Here is a 26,207-nt window from a genome sequence, read left to right as displayed (position 1 = left end):
TATCCCAATTCGCAATATTAACTCTAGAAGTGCCTCGCAGTAAAACGAGTCTTCAACCGGTTTTGAAACCCTGCAAACACACCTGAACAGTTTTGAGCTGTTACTGCTTGAACATCTTAAGCTCTTCGTCTACGATTATCCTCCATTTATAAGGTAGCACTTAATCCGACCTTCAATCAGTAAACTGTGTCTCTTCTTGTCCACTTCAGTCTCCGATGTCTGTCTGTTTGTGGAGTGCGTGTGATCGCTGGGGGTGGTCTTGTCTGTTTAGCCGGAGGATAGAAAGCATGTCACGCCTGAATATGACAGGCTAACTATCAGTAGTTCAAAACACTACATGAATCTCTCTCTCTTCATACAGGAATGGAACCCAGGTGTTTTCCAGGCGTTTATAAAAATACGCGACTATTAAGTATAGGACTCTGCAACTAGGCTGAATCCTATCCTTCAAATATTGTCCTTCTCTCCAGCGTATAACCGCTGATTGTAATAATGATTAAAAAAAAAGAACCTGGTCCTGTATGGTGAAATAATATCCTGCATGAACTTCATAATTATGTAAAAAAAGAGCTCTTTTTCTTTCACTCTTTCAGTCCCATACTGAGCACTCATAATATAAGAAATACTTGGATTGATGTCTTGTCTTCATGCCGTGCGCATCTGCTTTCTTTTGGCGTGTGCATTCACTGGAAAAAGCAAATATGTTCCCGTCATACAAATAAGAAAAGACATATCACAGTCCCAGTTATGATTTTTTGTCAAGAAAAAGGAAAGAAAGCGAATGCGCACACTCTCAACTAAATATTAATTGGAAGCAAATATCATCTCATCTACCAATTAAAATATGCAATTAAAATAGCAACAGAGGCTTGTTCATCGATTAACCAATATCAGTAAAAGAGAGAAAAACGGATGAGGATGACACCGCACATGTCTTTTATTAGTTTTTAAATACCAATGAAATATAAAAAGTGTACTTGATTACTTTTAAACTCATAAAAGAGGCAGTGACAGGCAATTTTTGCATGCTAACGAAATATCACTTCTTTATGTGTGAGAAGATTTCTTCCACCACATTCTTATTAGCTAACGTGAATCTTGATGAGGGACCAGCTTTTCGCGACAGAGACATGTACTCAAAGCGATTTATTATTATTAAATTGCTTTTCTCCCAGAATAATAAAAAGTTATAAAAAGGCTAATAGCAAAGGGTAGTCATCCTTTGCTATCAAAATTGCTTTTGTAACTTGGTCCGTAATGTGATCAAGTTAATAAGTCATCCATCCGTTTGATTGTAGGCGAATTTCCATCTTACGATCAACTAAGATGGAATGAAGAAGGTACGAATGGAAGCAACAACTCTTAATCTTCTAAGAAATCCACTGGTGGATGGAAATGGAACCAAGTACAGGATCGTAGTAAGACAGCATGTCTCGTCTTCACAGGTTTTTGCATCTTTTGGTATAAACGATGCATCGGAAAGATCGACTATTGTCATGTGTTAAGGAAAACAGAACGGAGCAAAGAGAGAGAGAGAGAGAGAGAGCATTGCATAGAAAGAAACTGAATAAAAAATTAATTTGGACCCAGAAGCCATTTGAAAGTGCACCAATACGGGAGCGAAGCCAAGCAATCAAACTCGTAAAACAGGAGAGAACAGCGGACTACATGGGGCCCGCTAGTTCCTCGTGCTACAAGAATATTTCTGACCGTAACGGCAGAGTATTATAGCCGTCTTTGTGATCTCATTTCGACGAAAACTCTACGAAGGTTCAAACACAAGCACTATTTCAAAGCCTCCAGGGATTGAGCTGTGGTGTATTCTTTGCGAAAATGGTTGTTTTACAAGTATTGTAATCCGAAGTAAATCTCTTTTAAGAAAGTTTATTTCTTTCTTCGAATTTCTTGCAGAATTCTCTTTCTTCTTAACCCGCAATTTCAACTTTTTTCTTATTTCTTTACTTACTTGTTCGGAAATATGTTTTTTGCTGTTTCGAGTCCAGTGGAATGACAAATGCAGGAAACAGGGTAAAAATAATTAAATAAATAAAACTAAAAAGTGGAAATAGTCCTAGATGGGATGAGTAGATGTCGACCTAATTTTCTGTTGCAAATGGTGTCAGTTTAGCTGATCTCCGGATACAACTCTATTGCAATCATGTGAGTGTCATTTCAGCAAGCAGAATCCAGTTTTCATTGTTCGTTCTCTCCTCACATTTTAAAACCCTTCCAAGTTTTCCTCAAAGAACAGAATAGTTCAAATAGTGTTTCTTCTACGTCAGCAGATCTCAAATCTTCTCCCCCTCCTCATCGCCGATCTCTTTTAGACAGTATTTATTTTACCGGCCACCATTACAGCGATTATCCAGCCCTGCTCTAAAACTGTTTAATTCTTTCAGTTCTCTTATAAAGCAAGAGAAACTGAGTGATAGAAATAAGAGATATTAAAGATCCGTCCTTAGTTCATAGCCGAATTTCTTAAAAAAAAAAAGGGATCTTTAATATCCGCTATTTCTATTTATTTAAGAACACAGACATGAAATTTTTGGTCCTTCTTTTTACCATTAGAAACTGGTTTGTTATTTTTTTGTCTCATGTTAACTAAACTCTTGGAATTATCCTCTGTGTTTATGGTTTGGTATGGTTTCCCTATATATCAGGGAAACCATAATTTCTTCATTAATCCGAATTGAATTATGATGAATTCAATAAATAGAAGGTGAATTCAAATCCATTCAATGAAAACAAAAAGAAAAGAAACTCAAACGAGGGTGAAAGGGTTTTCCAGCAGAAATTCATGTTTTTATTCCTAGAATGATACTTTGAACTCGCACAAACCTTGGTGATAGACAGAGAGTATAAATGCCAATAATCCAGCCATCTGCGGTCTGCACCAAGCAAAAGGAAAAATCCACAATAATCTCATTTTGTTAAAGTTAGGACTCTGTAACCTAAGTCGTCTGTAAACTTCTTTCTTCTTGTAATTTTCTCTTACGTCTTGTAATTCCGAAATCTTTTCGATAAGAGGAATTTCCGGTTATCTGATTGCCAACCGAAGAGTCGGCTTGCCTTGTGTGTGTTTGAACGTTCGTTGATTGCTAAAGGAAATTTCCCGTCTTGAGCTGTCAGCAAATTTGGTTTCACTCTAAAGTTACTGCAATGCTGATATCAGAGACAAAGCCAACTGGAAGAGGGGAGGGGGGGTCCTATCAGTATCGTCGTCTTGTTAATTGAAGCGTGTTAATCCTTGATGTCCAAATTTTCTTTTAGTTCGCAAAGTCGGATTGATTTTATTTCTAAACGCCCGAGGCTAAAATAGCATTTATTCTGTTTTAAATAAATATCGGATTTTACAAAGGAATTCAAAATCATTAGCATATGCTCAATAATGCCAAATCGGATCACTTGTCTCGAATTTTAAGTGCTATTTTATTTTATTAAAACAATAAATGCTATTTATTCTGTTTTATTTATAAAATAATAATTATTAGCTCATATATTAAGTGCCAAATCGGATCGCTTGTCTCATATTTTTAATGTCCCCAAGGACATTTAAGTGACCCACGAAAGATTTGTTTGCAAACAAATGGTATATTTATATCGTGCTTCGGCTAGGAATTTAATATTTATTCTGATACGAAAATATTAAAAATACGAAGAAAACTGTATGTACGATTTGAAAGAATGGAGAAAGAACTCGAAACTGAAGTTCTACAGAGACTGAAAATTAAATTTTCTTCCTGAGGCACGTGATTATAAACAATTCGTTCCTGTAATCAATTTAAATGCATTTTAGCTTTTAAAAGAATTCGATAATTAATCCCTTCCGCATTCTTCTATTTGCTGTGTGAGTATTGCAAGCATATATTTTAATGTTCTTCATTAATTCTGGAAAAGGGTGTTTATTTTGTTTTCCCTTAAAAATTCAAATTCTGAGGCCAGCGTTCATGTTTTTCAGGTGACAAAAACCTTCAGGAATTGCAGTTGATCGTAAATAAATTTTATTCACTTTAATTGATTAATAAAGAATCGTTAATTGTGCACATGTGAACGAGAGTAAGGAAGAAAGTACTTGCACAGTTTCATTTCTTTTCTCTCTCTCTCTTTCCAAGTGGATCCACTGCTGAATGCACGCGCAGCCGTCGAATTGAAACCTAAAAGTTCTTTAGGACCAGTTAGATAAGAACTTTTAACTCTCTCTTTTTCTGATCAAACCATGAGAGCGATCGACATGCTTAGAATTCTGATTTTTCTCTTCTTTCTTTTCGTTCTATGACAATCTCATCATTAAAAACTTGGAAGAGTATAATAGCACATTATTGCCAGGGCTGGGCTTTACGTATTCCGAAAAACGAAACGTAAAATTTTTCAAGTCTCTTGAGGCCTTCAATATGCAGAATGGTTTTCTCACACACACACACCCCCCTCCAAGGGTGACGAAATTACATTAACGACTGATGAAAACATAGGACACAACAAGTTCGCCTATTCTCGACAACAGGAAGTTGTTTGTTGATGAAACGGCAAGATAACTGCCAATCAATCGTAGATCTCCCATGAAGTCATCTGCAACAGACTTTACTTTAGTGATACTCACGGAGGATTCCAAACAAACCCCTACAAACAGGAAGAAAACCATTCGCACATCTCTAGTAATAAGGGATGATTATCTGCTCGTGCATTATGAGATGACTTCAAAATCAAAATTTCGGTTCTCCACACGATGAAAGCTAATCGGGGGGAGGGGATATATTTTGTTTAGAAAAAGTAAATATGCCAACTGTAATTTAATTTTCTCAAAGCTACACAAAGGTAGGAATGCAGAAACGTCACAGGCTGACTTGAGATGCTGAAACTGTGCTTTTGTGCGGGAATTGACGCAAGCACAAGAATAAAATTGTATTTACCCTGCGTGTGAAGTTTACACAAGTGCTGCACACACAACTGTTGTTTTCTTTATCACTACCCCCCTCCTCCTCCCGCGTGTCAAAAGGTGAACTTTTTTTTTCCTTTTTGGTGATGGTAAAGCAGTTTTCTAAGCAACTTATTGGACTTTAATGACTTCCCACTGAAATAATTCGTCTTTGCAAGCGAGATAAAACTGCGATGATTAACACTCCTTTGCATTTCCTAAGCCTTTATAGGAAAGATTCGTCACTGATCTGAGACTGCCGTTGTAGCTGGAAACGCAATTCCATCGATAAACGTACATTTAAGACAAAAAGCAGCACGTTCTCGGTGAAAAAAAAATGTTGAAATCACAACATTCATCGGGGGAAATGGTCGAGGGAATTAGCAGATTCAGTTCCTGAGCAGAACATGATCAGGACAGGAGAATCAATGCAGATTGCGGTGAGATTTTGAGAAAGAAACTGAAAGCAAAAGCTGCTGGATTATATTGTACGACCACACTCATCCTCATAGCAGCCGAGGTGTAGATTCAATACCTAACAGTTCACAGCGCCCTTTTTTAAGGGCACCTTACTTCAACACATTATCACAGTTGGTCACCCTGAACTACTTAAAAATGGTTTAATTTTTTTCAAATGGCAGGGAAGGGGTGTATGTGTGACTTGCCAACAGCATTCTCGGTAGGCTCCCAAAAAGCCTATCCGCCGGAGGAAAAAAAAAAAAAAAAAAAAAGGCTAAATCATTCAGTTTAAGTGATGTGCTGTTACTCTAAAATTTCATTTAAGCTCGTTCGAAATGCCTTCTGACTTATTCTTCTCACATGAGGCAGCCAGTGCTAGATTAAAGCAACTGGGAGGTTGTGATTAAGGAGACTCCGTTTTCATCTGAGAATTTTTTTAAACAAGTCCAATAATCTCAATAAGTAATATATAAACTCGTGCAGAAGACTTTTACAAACATCCATTAACGGGATTCTAACCCGCAGCCTTTGCAGTAAACAACAGCGAATTTTATCTATAGAGGCAGGCAAGCGAGTTGGAATATTAACAAATCATGGTTATATATATATATATATATATATATATATAACGCTGGTACTCGTACCCCTACCCCCGGGGGTACGTGCTGGGCCGTTCAGGGGTACACGAAAAATAATCAGTAAAGGCGGAAAAGATGAAAGCTATCAGTAAGTGGTGGATTAATCTGTCACAGTGTTGTATTTCATTATTTATTAAGTTCAAAAAAAGAAAAAAAAAAGAAAGAACGAAACCTAATCTGAAAATTCCTTAGTGGATCTTTACGGAAACCACGTCAAATGGATAAACAGATTAAAATTGTATAGTCTGTCCGTACACGTCAATTTAGTAATGTCATACATTACTAAATTTGACATCTAATACACAGAATGCAGCTGAAGGATGAAATCTGTTTTCTTAAGTTGATCAGTCATTTCCTTCCCTAAACTGCCTCAACTTCTCTCTCAGCAACATAAAATGTAAATCTAATGGGAACATCATTATCAAATATTCAACACATGCCAGTAATTCTGCCCTAAAACTCGTAACAGCACAAAAAAGAACCATGTACACTGTCACATTCGAGTTATTTTCCACTTTTTCTGCCTTACCTTGGAGGAATGAATCAAGTAAGCCTTCACGTATATTAGCAACAGAGAAAAATGATCTTGGCATGATCAGAGGATGATTGCGTCTCTCACCTTTGAAAATAATCAAGAACTGAGTGCTGATAGTACAAGAAAAGACTTAGTACCGGTGCTCGCAACTTTTAAATAAATCACAAGGGTTTTTACTAGCTTTACTTGATTATCTAGAGCAGTGGTCGGAAAACTGCGGCTCGCGAGCCACATGCGGCTCTTTGGGTACGTACATATGGCTCTGAGTAGGTTTTAGGGTGCCTCGACATCTGAAGTCATTTGCAGAGCAACAAAGTGACTAATAAGTGAGCGCACGGGCGCCCTCTACTGGGCAAGGCAACGTTGACAATGTCGAAATATAAAAGCGGAGTCAGTGTCGCTTTGTGTTTCTGCAACTTAGTATTCTCTTTTGCTGGGTGCATCCAGAAACTGCATGTGATGATGGCAATCTGGCAATTATTATTATAATAAAGGAAATTATATATATAATAAAACGTGTTACTGGTGAGATTTATTTTTATTATATTTTCGAATTATTGTCATTTATTATGTTGAATAATTATTTAGTTCTTTTTATTTTCTTTTTATATAATGTACTTATATAACGTGTTAAATAAAATATATTATTTAGGGTGCTTTTCCACATGGTTACGAAGAAAAAAACTATGAAACACAACAGATGAGCATCGTGACTTTAAAACTGAATGGATCAGATGACCTTCCAACCTGTCTTATTTGCCAATAAAAGTGGGGTACAACAAAAAGTGAAATTCGGAGAGACAATTCACGACAAAACATGTCTCATTTGCCAGAAAATATCCTGTCGGTGACAGGAGAAAGAGTAGTTGAAGAACTTCTGAAAAATGTTGAAAAATCAAGTTGCTTCGTGGTGAGTCAGGAGATCGCTAAGAGAGGAAAACCATTCACAGATGGTGAATACGTAAAATGTTGTTTTGTTAATGCATCTGAAGAACTTTTTCGGGATTTCAAAAACAAAGCAGATATTTTAAATAAAATTAAAAACATGCCGTTATCTGCCAAACCAGTAGCAGATAGTATTAGAATGTCCTCAAATGTGACCAACCAAAAAGTCGAAGACGTTAAATTAGCTTTAACTTTATCAATTGCGGTAGATGAGTCTTGCGACATCAAGGACACAGCCCAAGTTTCCCTTGTTGTGCGGTTTGTATCATCTGAGGGTCCGAGAGAAGAAATTCTGGGATTATTGCCACTCGAGGGCCAAACGCGTGAAGAGGACATAGCAAATGCCGTCCTTGAATGCATGGAAAAAAAATCATCCCACTCAATAAAATTATATCAATTGCAACCGATGGTGCAAAAAGTATGACGGGAGCGAAAAAGGGTTTTGTTTCAATTTTAAAAGGAAAAATTAATCATGAAGTGATCGCTTTTCATTGTATACTCCACCAAGAAGCACTTTGTGCACAAACATTTACAGAAGAAATTGGTAAAATTATGGAATTGGTATTTAAGATTACCAACACCATTGTAGCAAGGGGACTTAACCATCGACAATTTGAAGAGTTGCTAAGTGAAATGGAGAGCGAGTATTCAGATCTCCTGTACAACAGGGTTCGATGGCTTTCCAGAGGCGACATGTTAAAGCGTTTTGCATCTTGCAGAAAAGAAATCAAACTATTCCTCGTCAACAAGGATGTTCAATATCCAAAATTAACAGAAGATCAGTGATTGCAAAAATTGTACTTTGTGGTGGACGTTACATCACAACTGAATCAGCTCAATCGTAAGGCAACGGAAATACTGCTTTTTCAATGCTAGAAGAAGTTATTTCGTTTCAAAAGAAATTGATTCTGTTCGCTGAAGATTTGGAGAGGGGAACTTTAGTTAATTTCCCAAACTTGTCTCAATATCGCCGAGAACACGATGCCCTCATTAACTAAGATTATTTCAAGACAGCAATTTTAAATATAAGAGAATCTTTTCTTCAAAGGTTTCAGAAATTCAGAAATAATAAAGCAACTCTAGCTTTTATTACAAATCCTCTTAATGCCAATGTGAAAGAATTAAAGTTTTCTCCGTTTGATATTGACACGACTAATTTTGAAATACAATTGCTGGACTTGACAAGCAAAGACTTATGGAGTTCCAAATTTGTACGTCTTGGTACTGAAATAGAAAACTAGAAAAAGAAAGATGTAGTCTGATTTCACAGCGCAAGCAGACTGCCATAAAAGAACTACAGAAGGCAGATTCAATGATTTTCAATACTTAGAATAGTCTTCCGGACTGACATCATGAGTTGAAAAATTTGCATTTGGCGTTTCTCAGTATCTTCGGGTTTCATATTTATGTGGACAATCGTTTTCTATCACGAATTTCATTAAATGCAAATTGAGGAGCCAAATTGCTGATGCCAACTTGGAATCGTGCCTTAAATTAAAAACGAGTAGTTACAAACCGGACATGCAGAAACTTTGTAAGGAAATGCAAGCTCATTGCTCACACTGATTAAAACCAATGAGAGCAATTTTTTGTGTGATTTTTTCTTCATTTAATAAAGATATAATTAATATTATAACTTGTTATATATTACTATAAATTTACTATAATATTACTTTAAATTTTATTTGTAAAAATATATTTATATTTTTTATTTTTATTTTTAATTTTACTAGAGGAACAATCAGGTGAGATTCACTATTCAATCACAAATGTATTGGTTATGATGAGGGAAAATGAAGACAATATATAAAAAAGTAAATACTGAACGAAAAATCGAACATATGAAAAACTATAATTAAGAAAATTGATTAAAAGAAATCTGTTTTGAAAATCTAATTGAAGGAGAATGAATGGCAGAAAAATTAAGAAAAAGTTTTTTATGTTAAAAAACTGATCAAGAAAAAATTGTACGGTAAAAAGCTGACCAGGAAAAACTGCATTGTAAAAAAAGAGTGATTAAGAAAAACTCTATAGTAAAAATATGATTAAGAAAAATTAATTATGAATTAATTTTAAAAATACTAATCTGGAATAATTGATCAAGAAAAACGTTTGTTCAAACTGATGAGAAAAACAAATTTTAAAAACTAATTAAGAAAAACTAATTTTAAAACGTGATTAAGAAAAATCGAATTAGGAAGAAACAATAGTAGAAAAAGATTACAAATTGAAGATTAAAATAACAAGTAATTTTGAATGGGTCACTTCTGGAAGCCAAAAGTGACTTGAAAAAGTTCCCCGTTTGATCTCTACAAGAGGATTTTGGGACTGTGTAAAAAATAAATTAAAAATAAAAAAATATATAAAATCTTAAGATCGATAAAAACAGAAAAAAAATGCTTAGCCGCCCACCGATTGTGCAAAAGTGTGCTACTATGATGATACAACAGATTCGAAAAAATTATGATAAAAAAATCAGTCAGGAAAAATATGAAAATTGAATGGTGAGGAAAAAAAAAACGGACAACTGAATGAAAAAAGTAACGTAGAAATGCTGATAGGAAAGTAAAAGGGGGGGGAAATGAACTGAGGAAAGATGAATAAGAAACAACGGAGGGGGAATGATGAAGAAAATGAAGAACGAGAAATTTGACGAAGAAAGAAATTGAACTGAGAAATGTTGGAGAAAAGAGTGAAAGGTGGAAAAAAATGATAATGAAAAACTGAATGATGGAAAGAATGACGCCGAATTGTTCTAACAGTCGAGATGTAAGAGGAAGAACGGAGTCATTTACGTTAATTTAAATGTTTTTATTCGAAAAACATTCGGCTAAGTTTCATAGTCATTTGAACTCCATAAATTAAAACTGAATAGATTTTGAAGAATAAAATTTCAGGATTATCCTTACAACCCACAGATCTTCTAGTAAATGTTGATGCAGTCTCACCTTTGCAAATGTCCTTCTGACCAAATGCAATTGAATTACTCCTCCAGTTGTAGATTTGTTTGACTTTGTCATCAATTCAGAATATTTCAGCTGCTTGAACAAACTATACAGAGAAAGAGGGAACAGTCATAGGGGTCTCCTCTTCCTCAACTCTTCGAATTACTTAATGGAACATTTGGAAAATAATTCAATAAACTCAAGAATCTTATTTACCCTGGAAGTAGAAGACCACCGTTGTCTTCCTTTTCTAGATGTTCTCATTCTGCGTCAACCAAATGGAGTCTACATTTCTCATTTGGTATAATCAAATCTTCAGTTGACAGAGTTCATGAAATATGTTCTACAGATTCTATTCTAATCAAAGAACAGAAGTGCCTTCGTCGCTAATGGTTATAATGCAAAAACTATCGAAAAAAATCAATAATTATGGCCATCACCTTAACCCCTCCTCAAGAGAAGAAATTACCGGAGTTTGGATTCCGTATGATAAAGGACTTTCAGAAAAAATAGCAAGACTAACTCGACAGATTGATTTGCAAGTCTCTTTCTGTCCAGTTCGCTATCTTAATACACTCCTTATCTCTCTTAAAGACAATATCCTTCTCTTTCTTTTCATGGAGTTTACAGAATCCCCTACTCTTGTGGCTTATGTTATTATAGATGAACTGGTCGTTCTGCACAAATTCACCTTGAACAACATCAGAAATACTTTTCAGTTAAAAAACCCAACAAATCAGGTTTAGCAAGTCACGCATCATCTACAAAACACAGAATTCAGTGGAACAAACCCAAAGTGTTACACAAAAGTCATTTCTTTCTGGAAAGATTGCATAAAGAAAGCGTTGAAGCACGCATTCGCAATGTAAACCTGAACAAAAACGATGGCCTAAAAAATTCTCAATTTTGGAAATTATATTGATTAATACTCCCATTCATATGGTTCTTAAATTGAAATTACTTTATTGTTATATTTAAAAAGAATTTATTAACTAAATTATTTTATTGTAATTTATTCTGGATATCTATTAATGCAGATGGAGCTATTCTCCTGCAGCCGATAGTGCACATAATATCACGCGCTTTCGATTGAATTGTTGTTCTTTTTTTTGTGTTTTCCTTTAATTGTATTGAAATGGCTATGAAACTTAGTCGAAAATTTTACAAATAAAGACATTTAAATTAAGTTAAGTGATTCCGTTATTAATTATGCTATGATGATGATAATGAAAATGAAAAACCGAATGATGGACATATTAAAAAATGAAGGAAAACTAAACGTTAAAAAAACAAAGAAAACATAAAGCGATTTCATGATTGTATTTGAGTCACAAATTGATTACACTTAGTTGATGCTCGGAAGTTGACGGATTTGGAAATAGTCTTTGCTGATGATCATCTCAAGAGAGAACTGTACAGAGACATTAGTAAGAAACATTACTGGAATTCCTTCATATTTATTTGCAGAAAAAATGCATTTTCTTAAAGAATACTAACGGAAACTTTGACAGATAAACATCTTGAAGTTATCTGTCGAAGTACCAGTAGCAGCCTGTGTCTGCACCACTCCCAGTTATCAGCGGGAAAATACTTGGGGAAAAACAACAAGAAAATGAAAACAAATAAATCCTGGTTTCCACTAAAAATCCAATAGCGCGCGCGTGCGTGTATGTTCGGTGACCAACAAATTGCATACACGCTGTCGAAGAACATTTTAAAGTTGCAACTGTTAAATCGACGCAATATATTTCTTGTATGGAATAAATTGAGAAACGGTTTATATGTTAGCTCTAGTCTGTCTGTCCGAAGTGTTTTTAGGAAGAATTGTAATGCTAATAAATGTCCAGTTGTATTTTTTTTTTTCGTTTCCTTTCCGAAATCATGCCAGTAAGGATGTTAAGAAAAATAAAATAGAACACTTAAGTTAGTGCAAAAGTTGCCGAGACTTAAATTAGGCTAAAAAGAAGTTGCTTTTTTTTTCCCTCGCTCGTCAACTGTTAAAAATAGCATTTTTTAGGTTTTCTATATTTTATCAAAGTACGAATTTGAACAATTTTCATTGTACGTGAAAAAAATTTGCACGGGAAATTAGACGTAGAATGCATTAGATAGATTTCCGATATTTCTTTTCATAAACTTTTATTTTTAATAATAAGTAACCCATTCAAATAGGCAGATTTCACATTTCTACTAAAACTCCCTCCCAGTGCTAGAGAGGTTTGCAGCTGCAAGGCATTGGGAGGTTGTTTAGGATAATGTAAAGGCAAGTAAACAATGAAATGAACGTAATATGTCTGCCAAGTTGTGTTCTAAGATTTCTTTCTTTTGAGAGATGGAATATGCTACCCTGTGTCATACGCCTGCGAATGACACAGGGTGGCGTATTCAGCTGGTAAGCTCTTATGCATGTTCTGCGGGTTGGAAACGGCATTCCAACATCGATTGTTTGATCCAAACTAGTAAGTAAAATTCCTTTTACTTACTAGTAAAGGACTTTTACTAGTAAGGAATGCTGCGCATTCCTTACTAGTAAAAGTCCGTATGAATATCTTCACTCTGTTCCCATCTATCAACGTAAAATAGTAAAACAGATGAAAATGTATTTAATTATTCTATCATGTTTAAACCAATTCTGAACAAAGTCGAGGAAAATGTTCATATTACATTCGCGTAGAAGTTCAGAAAGCTACTTCAGATTAATAAATAAATAAATAAATATGTGTATATATTACAGACGAGTTTTAATCTTTCCAAATACACGCTCATGTGCGAGTGGTAAGTGGAGATTGAACTGGAAAGCTCCAAGTAAGATAGTAATGGCTGTTTGTGAAAGTATTTGAAATATAAATGGAATGTTTCGTTCGTTCTAAGATAAGGAAGAGGCGAACTCGTGTTATTTTTTTTGGGGGGGGGGGGGGGCATTGTGATCTTTTCTCCTTTCTCCCCCATCTCCTTAAATACCCTTAAAGAAAAGTTTCTTTCCTACCGAGTGGTAATGGCAGGTCTGTTTAATGATTAGCTGAAAGTCCTTTTTCATGCAAATAAAAACTTTAGTTGGGTTTATATTTTTTTTTAGTCACAGTTTGTAAAAGCTAGTCGCATTCCGAAATTTTTTTTTCCTGCAATGGCCAGTTTTTAATCCGCAAAAAAGGAAAAGTCGATTTTTAAACAAATATCATTTGTTTAAAAAACTAACATAAAGATATAAAAACTTTAAAAATAAACAACTAAATAAATAAATAATAAACATAACTGAAAATAAAATGCAAGGTCAACAGTTCACATTGAAACAGCAAACATTTCTGGAATAAAAAAAACTTAAAATAAATTAATTTGCTAACGCCTTTAATTCTCCAAAATGAGTAGATGAGGTCATTAAGCTAGCCTTAATTAACATTAGGAAACTGGGGAAGCAATCTCCACTCTTAGCCAATAACAGAAGCTGTCACAAGGCTATGAATAATTTTAATTGGCATCCGGAGAAGACAGTACGACAAACGACACTCGTGTTCCCTAACACTATTATATTATTTCCTCAAATAGTGTGAGTATTAAGATCGATTTTCTTGAGTTACTGGATGAAAACCCGAGTTTCCGGGAAACAAAATTTGCCGATGCCAGAGATCGACTAACTTTAGAACTTTTTTTCATATCCGGCTTGAAAATAATGAGGAATTTATTATCCCCTTAACTTAACTTTAGAACTGTTCAAAGAAAGGCTCAGAAAAATTCAGCGACTAGAATCGAACTTAGAACGGTCTTTCTTCAGGCTGCCTAGCGCTTTAGATGCAAACTATATTTTTTTATAGTTAAATTTTATAATTTTATAATTAAAGCTACTTAATTATAAATAAAACAAAATGGCATAATATATTTAATATATTCCCAAAATACAGGAAACAAAAAGGCGCAACACTTTATTGTTGGAAAACTCTGGACTAAAAAGAGATAAAGTTTCCCACTTTGTTACAAAGTATCTTACACGTGGCACGAAATTATACTCGGTTTTCCTTTTGCAAAATGTAAGCAAAGTTTACACGTGAAATATCTTACACGACCAGTCTTCCTAAATAAAATGTTTAATTTAATATCCTTCACCGGAAGCCGCGCTAAAAAGATGGGGGAAAAATATACATAATAGAAGTAGATTGCTAGCAATAAAGGCCAAATGTAATTTTTAATTAAGTCAGATGACTTAAAAAACGCACAGAACTAAGCAATTAAAAACAAATCCAAGAACGAAGAGGGTTACAAGTGTGAATTGTGCATTTTAATCCCGGAAAACTTCGATCGCATTCAAACAGTACCAATTCAATGCCGAATACGCTACTGTAATATAATATACGACACTTCCAACAGGAAGCTCACGTGACTAAGAATTGCTCTACAAACACCACTGGATTGTCCCTCTTCTGCCAAGGGAACACGTGTTTCTGACGGAAGGTAAACTCTTTGCCGAACACTAACTGAGAACAAATAAAGAAGTGGCACGCACGGTGCAGCTGCGGCTTAAAAATCGATGCCGTCTTTTAAACTGTAAAACACACATTTCTTTGTGAGCAATCTCGAGAATATTGTGTTCCTTCGGGGAGTAGTATCGACTCAGACAAAGAGAGCACGGTGTTCATATCTATCGACAAAACTCATGAGACAATGATCGGTTTAATGCATTAACTTCGAAATAGTCCTTCGTTTTCGGAAAAAAAAGCGAGAAAAATAAGAACGATTACAAGGGGGGGGGGGGGGGGAGAGACAAGACAAAACTGTCAGTTCCTTTGTCAATTACGTGCAGAAGACAATCGAGGAAAAATGATCTTATTAGTAGCACTAAACGTTTCGTATTTATGCATCTCTTCTGGCAAATCTTGGATAATATCGTAAAGAGAGAAAATGTGTGCAAATTATGTCGTAAAAGGGATTATTTAAGTCAGAAAATGAAAACAGGATATTTTCCTATGAATCTCCCAAGATTAAGTTTGCTACCGTAAAGAAAGAAATAGTTCACGGAATGCTACTAAATCAGTAAAACGAGATTTTCAAATATTTTTCGAATACATTTTTAAAAGGTCCAAAAAGTCTTTACAAATTTGTTCAAAAATTAACATTTCATATAATTAAAAAATATGCACTTTATTTTTATTACATAAAATTCATTGACAGAGTTTCCTTGGTTTACGCCAATGACCGTGGAGTCAAATTGATTAGTAATACGCGAGAATACCGTGAAAATTAATGTAAGCACGAATTGTTATTCTTTAAAGTAAGCTCTTAATTTTTATTTGTTCAGCTTTTAGTCGTTTTAGTCATGATTCTGCTTTTATTATGATCTTGTAGTTAATTAGCAACAATTAAAAAATTTAATTGTTCTTATTCAGAAAACTGGGAGAACTCGATCGATAATTACAACGGACGAAACAACCTGCTCAGAAGAACCACCCCAAGTACACAGCAGGAAAATGCGAAAGAAGAAACCACCATTATCGAAGAAGAACCCCCCCCACACACACACACACGGATGAAAACACCAACATTACAGAACGATTTCTTCTCTCTCCTTCTCCACAACGAAAATGAATGGTTAACAGTAGTAGCCGTCATTAAAAGCCAAAAAATCAACATCTGGACCAAGAACAAAGAAGAGGGCGTTCGCATTCAACAAGTAGCGAACTACCAAAATTTAACCAAACTTCTCGACAACATGAATCTGTTCTGCTACCACATATTTTCCCTCAAGAGTGAGAAAAGTTGGAAAACTTTGTGCTATGAGACGTTATGGAGTCAAACATCACAGATGAAGACTTAATCAATCGTGGGATCGAGTGTCCGTAAAAGTTGGTGGAATGTACAAACTGAAAAAACTGACGATGCCGCTAGTCATAGTCGAAATTAATGAACACCAACTAGATAACAGGACAATCTGTGATCTCAAATTCGCAACCCTCCGCAAGGGAGCCATCAATAAGCCAGTCCACAGATGCCAGAAATTCGGCCGTGCGCAACACCTTTACAATGCATTTAACACAGAATTTAACCCCCCCCCCCCCGAATAACTGTAAACAACCAAAATACACGCCTAAAAATGGCAAGCTGTAGCGGTTTTCATCCCCAATTCGATATATTTTTCTGGACATATAGGAAAAATATATCGAATTATCTCCAACATATTAGAGAAGTCAACAGCATTTCAAAGTGAACACTAGCGAGTTCATCTAAAAGAAATCAGATGACCCCAGCAGCCAAGACTTACGTTGAAGGCAACGGCCCATATCAAGTTAAAACTAAGCTGCCACAGTCACCGCAGCATTAGGAGAAAATCTTACCGAATTCAGTAAACGAAACCCTACGCAGAATCCGCAAACAGTTTATTAAACACACCCAAGCAATCCAAGCTGTACTCTGCGATGGTTAACAACCAAAAAGAAGGTATCTTCTCACAGTCTGCTGGAACACTAATGATCTGATCAACAAAATTCACGAAGCACGATAATTAATTAGCCATAGTGACATAGGAATACGTCTAATCAACGAGACGCACCTTGTTGTGTCTTGTACACAAATAACGCCCTACATGTCACAAGGATAGGCACAGCAATCTGTATATAAAGCACAACATAAATCACAGTGAAACCACGACCCACATAACAAAGAACGTAGAAGCCACCAGGCTGGAGGTACAAACTACGAACATAGATAAACTAAAAATTTCTTCGCATAACTTCCTGAATAAACATTAACTGAACTCAGAATTGTATAAAATCATTAACCTCAGTGATGCTCTACTAGTTGGCCACTTAAATGCTGATGTCCTGCTTGCATAGCAGAACAACAGCCCACAAGGGAGGACACAAAACGAATACACCACAAGAACCACTGCAGCAGTGGTGCACCCACGAATCCACGCACTGCAGACCAACTGGACCACCAGATGTTCTGAACATCGTTATCTTCATGAACATCAGATGCGAATCCCATCTACAATTTATTTATTTATTCGTAAATATATAAATAAATTGAGATGAAATTTCCCCACGCTTAAGGGAGGGCGGGTTGAGACCTCCTAATGAAGGATTAAGTATGTGCCTCATGATTATAAATCCATGTGTGTGTGTGTATTCACTGGGTCGATTTGTCTGTTCTGAGGGATGAAAAATCCGATTTTATGGGTAAAAAAACCCCTACCTCCGTATAAGACCGGTTAACTCACCTTTCGTCGAAAGAGACAAGATAAACGTTCCTCACGCCATGAACGGGAACTGAACCCAGGTCTTCCCAACTAAAGGGCTTCGTATATACCGACTAAGCTACGGAGGCTCTATCTACAATTAATAAAGGACCTCAGTTCAGTGCAGACGACAATCCGGTCCCACTAGAACTAGGAAAGCAGTGCGACACCACACACACAAGTCCTTCGGCCATCAACCGGGAAACTACTCGCCACTCTCCTCAACCCATTCAAGCCAGTTGCAGCCATAAACATAAGGAAAAAAATCAAAGCCGCAATAAAAAGCCCACTGAAGCAAATAAAACCGCCCTAGCAACAGCTACCACCACCATAGCACAGCGAAACCATGATCCCCCACAACCCAACATTTCTTTCGGCGGTTTGTTGATTTTGCGGAAATAAAATGCGAGTGTTTCCGGAAGGAAAATCCATCCGCTTACGTATGAGACTAGTCCTTATAAAGCTTCATCGTGTCCTAGACGGGACTCGAACCCGGGTCTTTCCAACCGGTTAAACTCTTCTGCTGCTGTTGCAACTAAACTACAAATTGGTGCTTTCGTGATGTTAATAAGAACCCGAAAGTGGATGCATTCTATATGCTTCCGCATTCACTAGTTTTGCTTAATTTAAAAACTTGTGAAAATCGCCCAAGTGTGGCCTGCGTAATTCAGGTGCTGAATTATGACGCACAACGAATATACGGAGAGTCTAGTAATAAGTTAGCGCTCTACGACAAAAACAGCCGACTGGTTTTAGTCGGACAGACAATCACGCAGATATCCTTATTCTGGATTTCCCACATAACGAAGCTCAACGTTTAAATAAAGAGAATGACCAGGGGGGGGGGTCAAGGCTCAACTCCACTTCCTAAAAAAACAGCCCTCCCCAAATTGTAGATTTTCCATCTCATTAGAAGCATTGACAAAGACCACGTGCTACCTTCATACTTGCTACCCTCCCGTTGTAATTATACGCCCGAACACGGATCTAATCGCCGGCCAACATACGCTAGTGATGGGATAATGATTTCCGCTAATCATGTCCGAACTCTGTCGTTAATGATTAAAATTATTGACACTCGGGATTAAAGACCGTCTTACCTTTAATACTACGGGGTGAGAAGGGGTGTAAAAATGGAGGCCACAACATTATTTTCTTACCATGATGGGGGGCTTCTGGTTCCTATTAGCACTATAGTGCTAATAGGAACCGTTCAGAAATTTGTACGAACCTTGATTTTCTTTAAGAAATGAGGGAACTCCTGATTAGTTGGCCTACCAGGTTGGCGAACAAGATTTTATTGCAGTAATTTCTTTCGTGTGTCTCTCGTACAGCTTAACAGCTCTGGATAACCATTTGAATTGTACCGTATTTACATTTCCCTGTAATAAAATACATTCACGTTGGTAAATGTTAATTTTAATCATATCAACATAAGCATACTTAGCTGGACCTCCTTTGGCTGAAGAAATTGTGAGGGCGAACACAGCAGTGCACGCACCAGTCACTCCTGTCAGCAACTTGAACAAGCAGGTGCATGTCTAAGATCGTCTGTCACTTAACATTGACCGGGTTCTACTGTTATTCTACTTATGGGGAGTTCGATCAGGGGCGAATTCTCTATGCTTGCTACGCAAGGTCATTAATTGAGAAAGTAGTACTTATTTTTGGAAAGAAGTATTTATTTGTTGATAAATGCATGCATTTATAAGCATTCCATTTTGGCTTTTATTTTTGTAGACAGAAGACGTCTTAAGCTTGCACGGCAATAATTGAATCGAAGGCCGATGTTTGCCTCTAGTCAAAAAGGTACCTTGGCTTGCTCGGTTGTAAGAGCTTCCAGGTCCTCGCAGCAGCACTGTGATTTCATGCTCGCGCATAGCCATTTCACGTCGTCCCACTCTGTTGCTTAAACACAGACCTTACGCAGTCAACGTAGCTCTAGCCCGTGAACTTCAGCCAGTCTTTACAAGTGTGCGTGTTGCTTGGGAAAATTAAGTTACAACCAACTTTTTATGACGATGTTATTGACCAGTTCATAAAGAAGAACCGAAGGGTAGAATTTGTATTCAAGTAGGTAAATTGAAAAAGATAGAATGTTATTTGTAAAATAAATGTGGTATTTGTATGATTAAATGTACATAAATTTCTAAATATATAGTTTTAAATGGTCAGTCATTCATTATTCCGCTAATCAGACTTCAATCACACCTCTCACTCCCTGAATGATAACAAGAGCAGGCGTGAATTTCAAGACCAGCATTCGCCCCTGATGTTTTCCATATCTGGCTTTATAAGATTTTAAGTTAAAAGCAGTTACTAACTGGTCAATATTTAAAAGGCTTTCGTATTTAGCCATCCAATTAATACTGACAACATGTAAATTAATCTTGCATATCCTTCGCAACAGTTAACTTAACTGCAAATTGAAAATGAGTTTTTTTTTTTTTTTAAATTTCGATGGTAAATTTAAATGCAAAATATACACAAAGATTCTAAAAAAAATGAAGAATGCCCAATAAAATGGATGATTTTACCAACTGAACTGCTTCGCTATTAAGTGAGTGTTGCCGAGTACACAGATGAAGTAATGATTCTTTTACTGAACTTCGAAGAAAAAAAAACAGTCGCAATTTACAGAAAATAAAGGAGAGAGAGAGAGAGAGAGAGAGAGAGAGAGATTCTTCAGGTGGTGTGGAAATGAAGCGACGCCTTTGTATTCAGATCGTGGCGAGGAATTAAAACTAAGTTGTCCTCAGGACTCAGCTGGATGTTAAAAACGATGAAGTACATCTCTCTCTCTCTCTCTCTCTTTCTCTCTCGTTCTCATAAATGAATTTAACAGAACTGCGCCTTCTCTTCGCGACCGTGAAAGTTTTTCGGGAGCAGAGCGGCTTCCTGACGGACATCCACACGAGGAAACCATACATTCCATGTGCTACGTGACGTTTTGCAATAAATACTTCCTACCTCCCAGAGGAAAACAATAATATCGAAAAACAAGGCTTCACGTCACTCAGCTGCTAGAAGATGCAATAGGGGATCACCTGGGCGATAGGTAAGAACTTCGTGGTTCTAGGAATGAACATTTTTTCCAATTCTCAGTAAGTCAGCAAAACAGATACATCCAGGGTTATGTTTGGTGCTGCTCTTATTATAACCAATAAATAAACAGCTTATGAGAACGAGAAAGGCCTACAATCAAAATAACGGAGAACCCTCACCCCTCGTTTTTCATTAAGAACGTCACGCAATACAGAAATGAGAAATTGACAGAACAAAAGCAACGCGAACATAAGAGATGTGCTTCTTCTGAATTCAAAGAGTTACGTCTCCCCTAATCAGGATGCGCATCCAAATTCATGGGGAGGGACCATTTTAAAGGACATTCATGAAATCGAACCAGTTTTGTTTCTTGCAATAAATAATCATGTTTACTCAAAGTCAAGAAAAATTATAATTCCTTAGCTCTCTAACCCATTTTCTCAGGACATTTTGGAGGAATAACAATCGTTCAAGTATCAGGGAATAGTCACGAACATCCTCCGTACAACCCCACAATGCATAACATTGTTGCTCCCAATGGACAGAATTTAAATTTGATATTTGGGAAATTTGATTTTAAACAAAAAAGCGTCCCAACTTTGGTTAAATTAAACTATTCTGGACAGAAAATTAAGCAAAACGATTCGAACTTGTAAGTAACATGATAATACATAAAGTGAGCCCACAGGGCAGACAACTATGACGTCACTATACAAGAAGGAACGTTCTTATTGGTCAACGAACTGATAGGAAAAGTGATGAGTAAGCCAACAATACATTCACGTTTCACGGCTTGTATTTAAATACTTGTTTTAATGAACAAATTAGCTAAAATTAGAAAATCATTAAAAGCAAAAGCAGTTGATTATATTTTGGATGACGTACGACATATTATTCTTATTCCGGAAGAGGTCTTTTAAAAGATGAGAGATGAAGTCTCGGGATCATCGACAATTAAGAATTAATGCACTCAGCAATGGATTCGTGCTTAATTTATATTTCATTCGGTGCTTTTGTTCTCGTTGTAAAAAAGACTGCATTAATGAGCGCGATACGTTAAAGGAGGTTAACAAACGCGAACGAGATCTTCCTGCGAGCGAGTTGACCGTCCGTAGAAATTTGCGTTGCTAATCGGCCTTCAAGCAGCGCCAACAACGGACTCATCCCATTGAAGTAGTTGAAGAAAGATTTCTTTAAAAAGAAATCATTTGCACGACAGACCAAATAAACGGTTGAGTTAATGCGACTTCTTTTGTACTTTTAATTAGCTTATTAAATGAGAATCACGGAAATTCCTTGAACTCTGTTTTGCACGGACTTTTCCAACATCATTTGTCACGTCACTCGATACCAATTTCTTTCTTTGTTCGAAACCAATGCACTTCTTTTTGTCTTCCGATTGGTAAATTGTCTCCATTTCAACCGAAGTTCTGATTGTAAATTCTGTATATTGTTAAGAAACGAGTCATTCTGCTACCATGGAAACGAAGTGAATCACCAAACGATTGAATTGTGCCCATGTTTTTTTTTTTTTTTTTGCTTCAACAGAAATCTTTTACATTATTCATTATCGTCACTAAAACTGTACTAGAAAGTATCGAAGCAAATGAAATAAATCTCAGTAGAATTCTTTTCCAAACATCCTGATTAAATTATAATCTTTCGTTTACTTGATTAATCTTTGACTGGAATAAGATAAATATGGATTTATAGTGAAATGCCGTTGATAAAAAAATAAGTTAAATGAAAGCTAATAGGACAACAATAATTATAATCTTCAAAAAAAATTTTTCCAGAATGAAACCACGTGATCTGATTCAAAATATTTCCTTATTTTCTAGTGAGCATCGAAATAGCTAGATCAGTAACTTCATCTATTTAATTTCTTGCTGCGATGATTTAGCGTTTAATGCATTCAACACTAAATTGTCAAGAAGGTTTGCATAGATGCGTTGGCGATGGTATCCGTCAGCCGTCTTACGATGATCCGGTACAACCCCTGTTACATTTTTTTTTTTTTTCGATCAGAATGGGAGAAACATGATCAGTAATGCTTTATAGAGCGGTTTTAACCGTGTTTACTATTCATTAAAGGTCTGAAATTTCAGCTGAAGATGAAACACTCTTGTGAATACTCTCCTATCAGAGCGTAATCGAATCACCCTAAAATTCTTACACGGTCACGTGATAAACTGTCGTAAGTGTTCTTCTGCTTTGTCTGAGTATAAAGCTATACAAACAAACCGAAAACTGCGAGCATGGAGGGAAGCTCTTAATGTTATTGCAATACTTAATATTTTAGAAATTCGGCGAAGTTATGTAGCATACCTTAACTAAGATGATTACACAAAGATTTATTTTTACTTCAGTTCTTCTCAGCGCAGTGATTACTAACTTTCCTGCTATGAACAATGAATATAAGTATTGTGTTATTCAGAAAAAATAAATAAAAGTCCAAATTTTCTTTTCCAACAGAATTATAGGAATCGAGATTTAGTAGTTATCAGATATCTCCAAAACAGGTTTTCCATCCCTTAATTCATGCAGAGGGCCACAAGAACACGCGCAGTTAACAGACATAATACGCTGATTTACTTCTCTACCTAAATTGTTTCGGCCGCAAGAATTCCAAACAATAACATTAGCTATCTCCTCAAGATTTTAATAAATTGGAAATCTCCAATAAGAAACCCGAATCGTTTTTTTTTTTGTGTGTGTGTGTGTGTGTGTGTGTGTGTGTGTGTGTTCGTATCATTAGTCGGAAATAAATTTTGTTTCGCAATCTTCTGTTTTTGATTTCGCACAGTCAGTGAAAACATCATAAAAATTAAAAACTGGTCACCTATGAAAGAAAGTTTTTGTATGGGGGAGGGAAGATTGAAAGAAGAATATAAGAAAGTGGTGGGGGACTTTGGAGACTGTTTTCAGACTACAATGCAAAATGCTTCTTGCTTTGTTATATAAATATATCAAAAAATATATCCACGAAATCGCATTTAAATACGTGATTTCATTGATAACACACGGAATGGATTGGAATAACGGCGGAATCAGCTAAGGCGATGAAGTCAGCGTAAAGTACGATAATTGAGTGGGTTCTTTTGCCCAATTCGCCTGCTTTACGGAATGGGAAAATATAACTTTCGTATGAGACCAATTAACTCCCTTCCAAATGAAAAGTCATTTCCAAGGTTCATCGGGTTCTGGACGGGATCTGAACCCAGATCTTGTTCAACCAAATAGCAAATCTAGCGGCTCTGACAAAAGCCTACGAACAGCAAGCATTGAATAGTCGGCATGGAAGCAACTGCATCCCACAAAATAAATGACAGGCTTTAAATTTTGTACAGAAATAACGCACTTTTACTGTTCGACTTTCAATTACTGTTATAAAATCCAAGAAATGTGCTGCCAGATATCACAAATATAATTTGGGGAAAAAAAGAAAAATTTTAGTCTTCAGTCAATTCTCTTGATATTTATTACTAAAAACTCCTTTTTTATTGTTTGGATCAAAATATTATCAGCTAAGCTCAGTTTGTTTATTTTCATCTGCGGTCCACCGAGGTAAAGTCAAATTGCATCACGTGTAGAATTACTTCATCAGCACGCACCTGTAAACACACAAACTTCCTTAAAAGTTACTATGAAACACCGCAAAAATTCGTACGTAGTTTAACGCTGCATATAAGGACGAAAAGAGGGAAAAAAAAGTCTCTACAATGCTTTAAAAAAAAAAAAATCTGACTTTGAAGAGATCGTTCATGTGGATATAAAAGAAGCCACAGAAGAGTTTAACACTTCGGTGAATTTTTCGTTTTTTCCCTCTTTTTGTTTTAGTGTAATTTAATTTTTAGAAAAAGCAACTTGGCCGGAAGGCAGTCGATGGAGTTGCGCGTAAAAGAATCAACGGGCTCACATCCGTGGAGAACAAGTTCGATAGCCAAGTATTGGAAAAAATCTTAAAAATAATCCGAACTTTATTTGTAAACTTGGTCTTGTCATCGTTATTTAGTTGATGTTTTCTTAAAAACGCCGGAAGCAAGAAAAAAAAATCCTCGGCTTAGCCATCATGAAGGAATAACAAAGATTACAAGAGGAACTGGAATGCCACAGAGTTCTGCAATTTTCTTTAACACAGCTGGCTTCGGAGATGTTTCACCAAATGCTAACAGTCGAGTCAGTGGTGCGGTTAACGAGTGTCTTCTTCTCGACGACTCTGTGATGTCTGCAAATTTCATCTTTAAAGAGAAAAGGAAGAAAAATAAAGAAAAAAATCGATCACGTGTGAGGCGCGAAAGATTCATTTGGAATGGTGTTTGTCAGTTTAGAAAAATAACCAATAAAAGCACCTTCTCAGAGATTTTTTCTAACATTTTACTTGTGGGACGCTCGCGAATATTAGTAGGACACATTAGCACACCAAAGATGGCGCCACGATCGATTTCCTAAAGACTATCACAGTTAATATAACGTTTAATTAGGGCATCAAGTTTGAGTGTTTTATATTAAATAAAAAAGAAAGTTGTGTGTTAAATAGCAGTTTTTCTAAACTTAATAAACAATAAATATTTGTATAACATAACAAGTACTTCAGAAGTATACGTTTTCATTTATTAGTATAACCATTACTGGAATACTTCGACGACACATTTTGGTGAAATTATAACTTAAGCGTGATGATCTTAAATTTCAGGTTTTTTTTTTTTTTTTTCTTTGGTACAATATAACGTAAATACTTGATTTTATGGGCTACTTGGGGCATCTGCTGTAAACAGCTTAAAACCTCGCCTTCTTAAAGTGTCATCTGCTTCTCCCGAACACATGTCTATCAATTACGGTTTTGTAATCAGTTTGCAGTTTTACGTTTTCAGATGGCAATTTTTGTTTAGGAGAGAGCAGAATTGTACAGTTTTATTGTAGGCTTTTGTGCAGATAAAACTGCCTGAGTTTTATCTGCAAAAAATGATCCACGAAGAGATGAGGACATTACTTAGCTGTCGACAAATATCTCGGATTTTCTGAGATATTTGTCGTGGATTACATGGATTACATGAGACATGGATTACAAATCAATAAGGAAATTTATTCATTAGTGAAACTTTCAGTGAAATTCGATGGCCTATTGGGGTCAATCAATGGATTTAATGCCTGTAGCTTGTCCATTGACGAGCTTCAGGCATTAAATCCATTGATTAAATCCAAAAGGCATTGATTACAGTAACTGAAGCATATCTTTATTTGCTACTCGTTAATAAAGATAATGTGAAGTTTGTTAGTTTCTAAAACTCTGTGGCGTTCGCTCAGTATTTTTTTTTCCCGCCAGCAGAGCACCAAATGCATCATACGCAAGTCCAGAAACAACATTTAATTCATATCATCGTCGGAAAAATGTAATTAACGTTCAATTCGTGTAGTTATAAATTGTAATTAAGTTCTCTTCCCGACTTCATCAACATCACGCTGTGTTGTTGATGAAGTTGAATCTAAAGAAGGAAATAAAGCA

The 26,207-nt window shown here is 36.0% G+C and overlaps 1 protein-coding gene across 1 annotated transcript; it reads left to right on the top strand.

Annotated features, from left to right (window-relative positions):
* Positions 1-7,909: 7,909 nt before the first annotated feature.
* LOC150105351 (general transcription factor II-I repeat domain-containing protein 2B-like) lies at positions 7,910-8,275 on the top strand. Its single transcript, XM_090393937.1, has one exon. The coding sequence runs from the start codon at positions 7,910-7,912 to the stop codon at positions 8,273-8,275; it is 366 nt and encodes a 121-aa protein (XP_090250063.1).
* The last annotated feature ends 17,932 nt before the right edge of the window (positions 8,276-26,207 follow it).

This window comes from Typopeltis vanoorti, chromosome 6, assembly GCF_054136105.1.
Source record: "Typopeltis vanoorti isolate ZY-2024b chromosome 6, IOZ_Tvanoo_1.0, whole genome shotgun sequence".
In the NCBI taxonomy this organism is placed as follows: Eukaryota; Metazoa; Arthropoda; class Arachnida; order Uropygi; family Thelyphonidae; genus Typopeltis; species Typopeltis vanoorti.
This window is presented reverse-complemented; position numbering and strand designations above follow the sequence as displayed.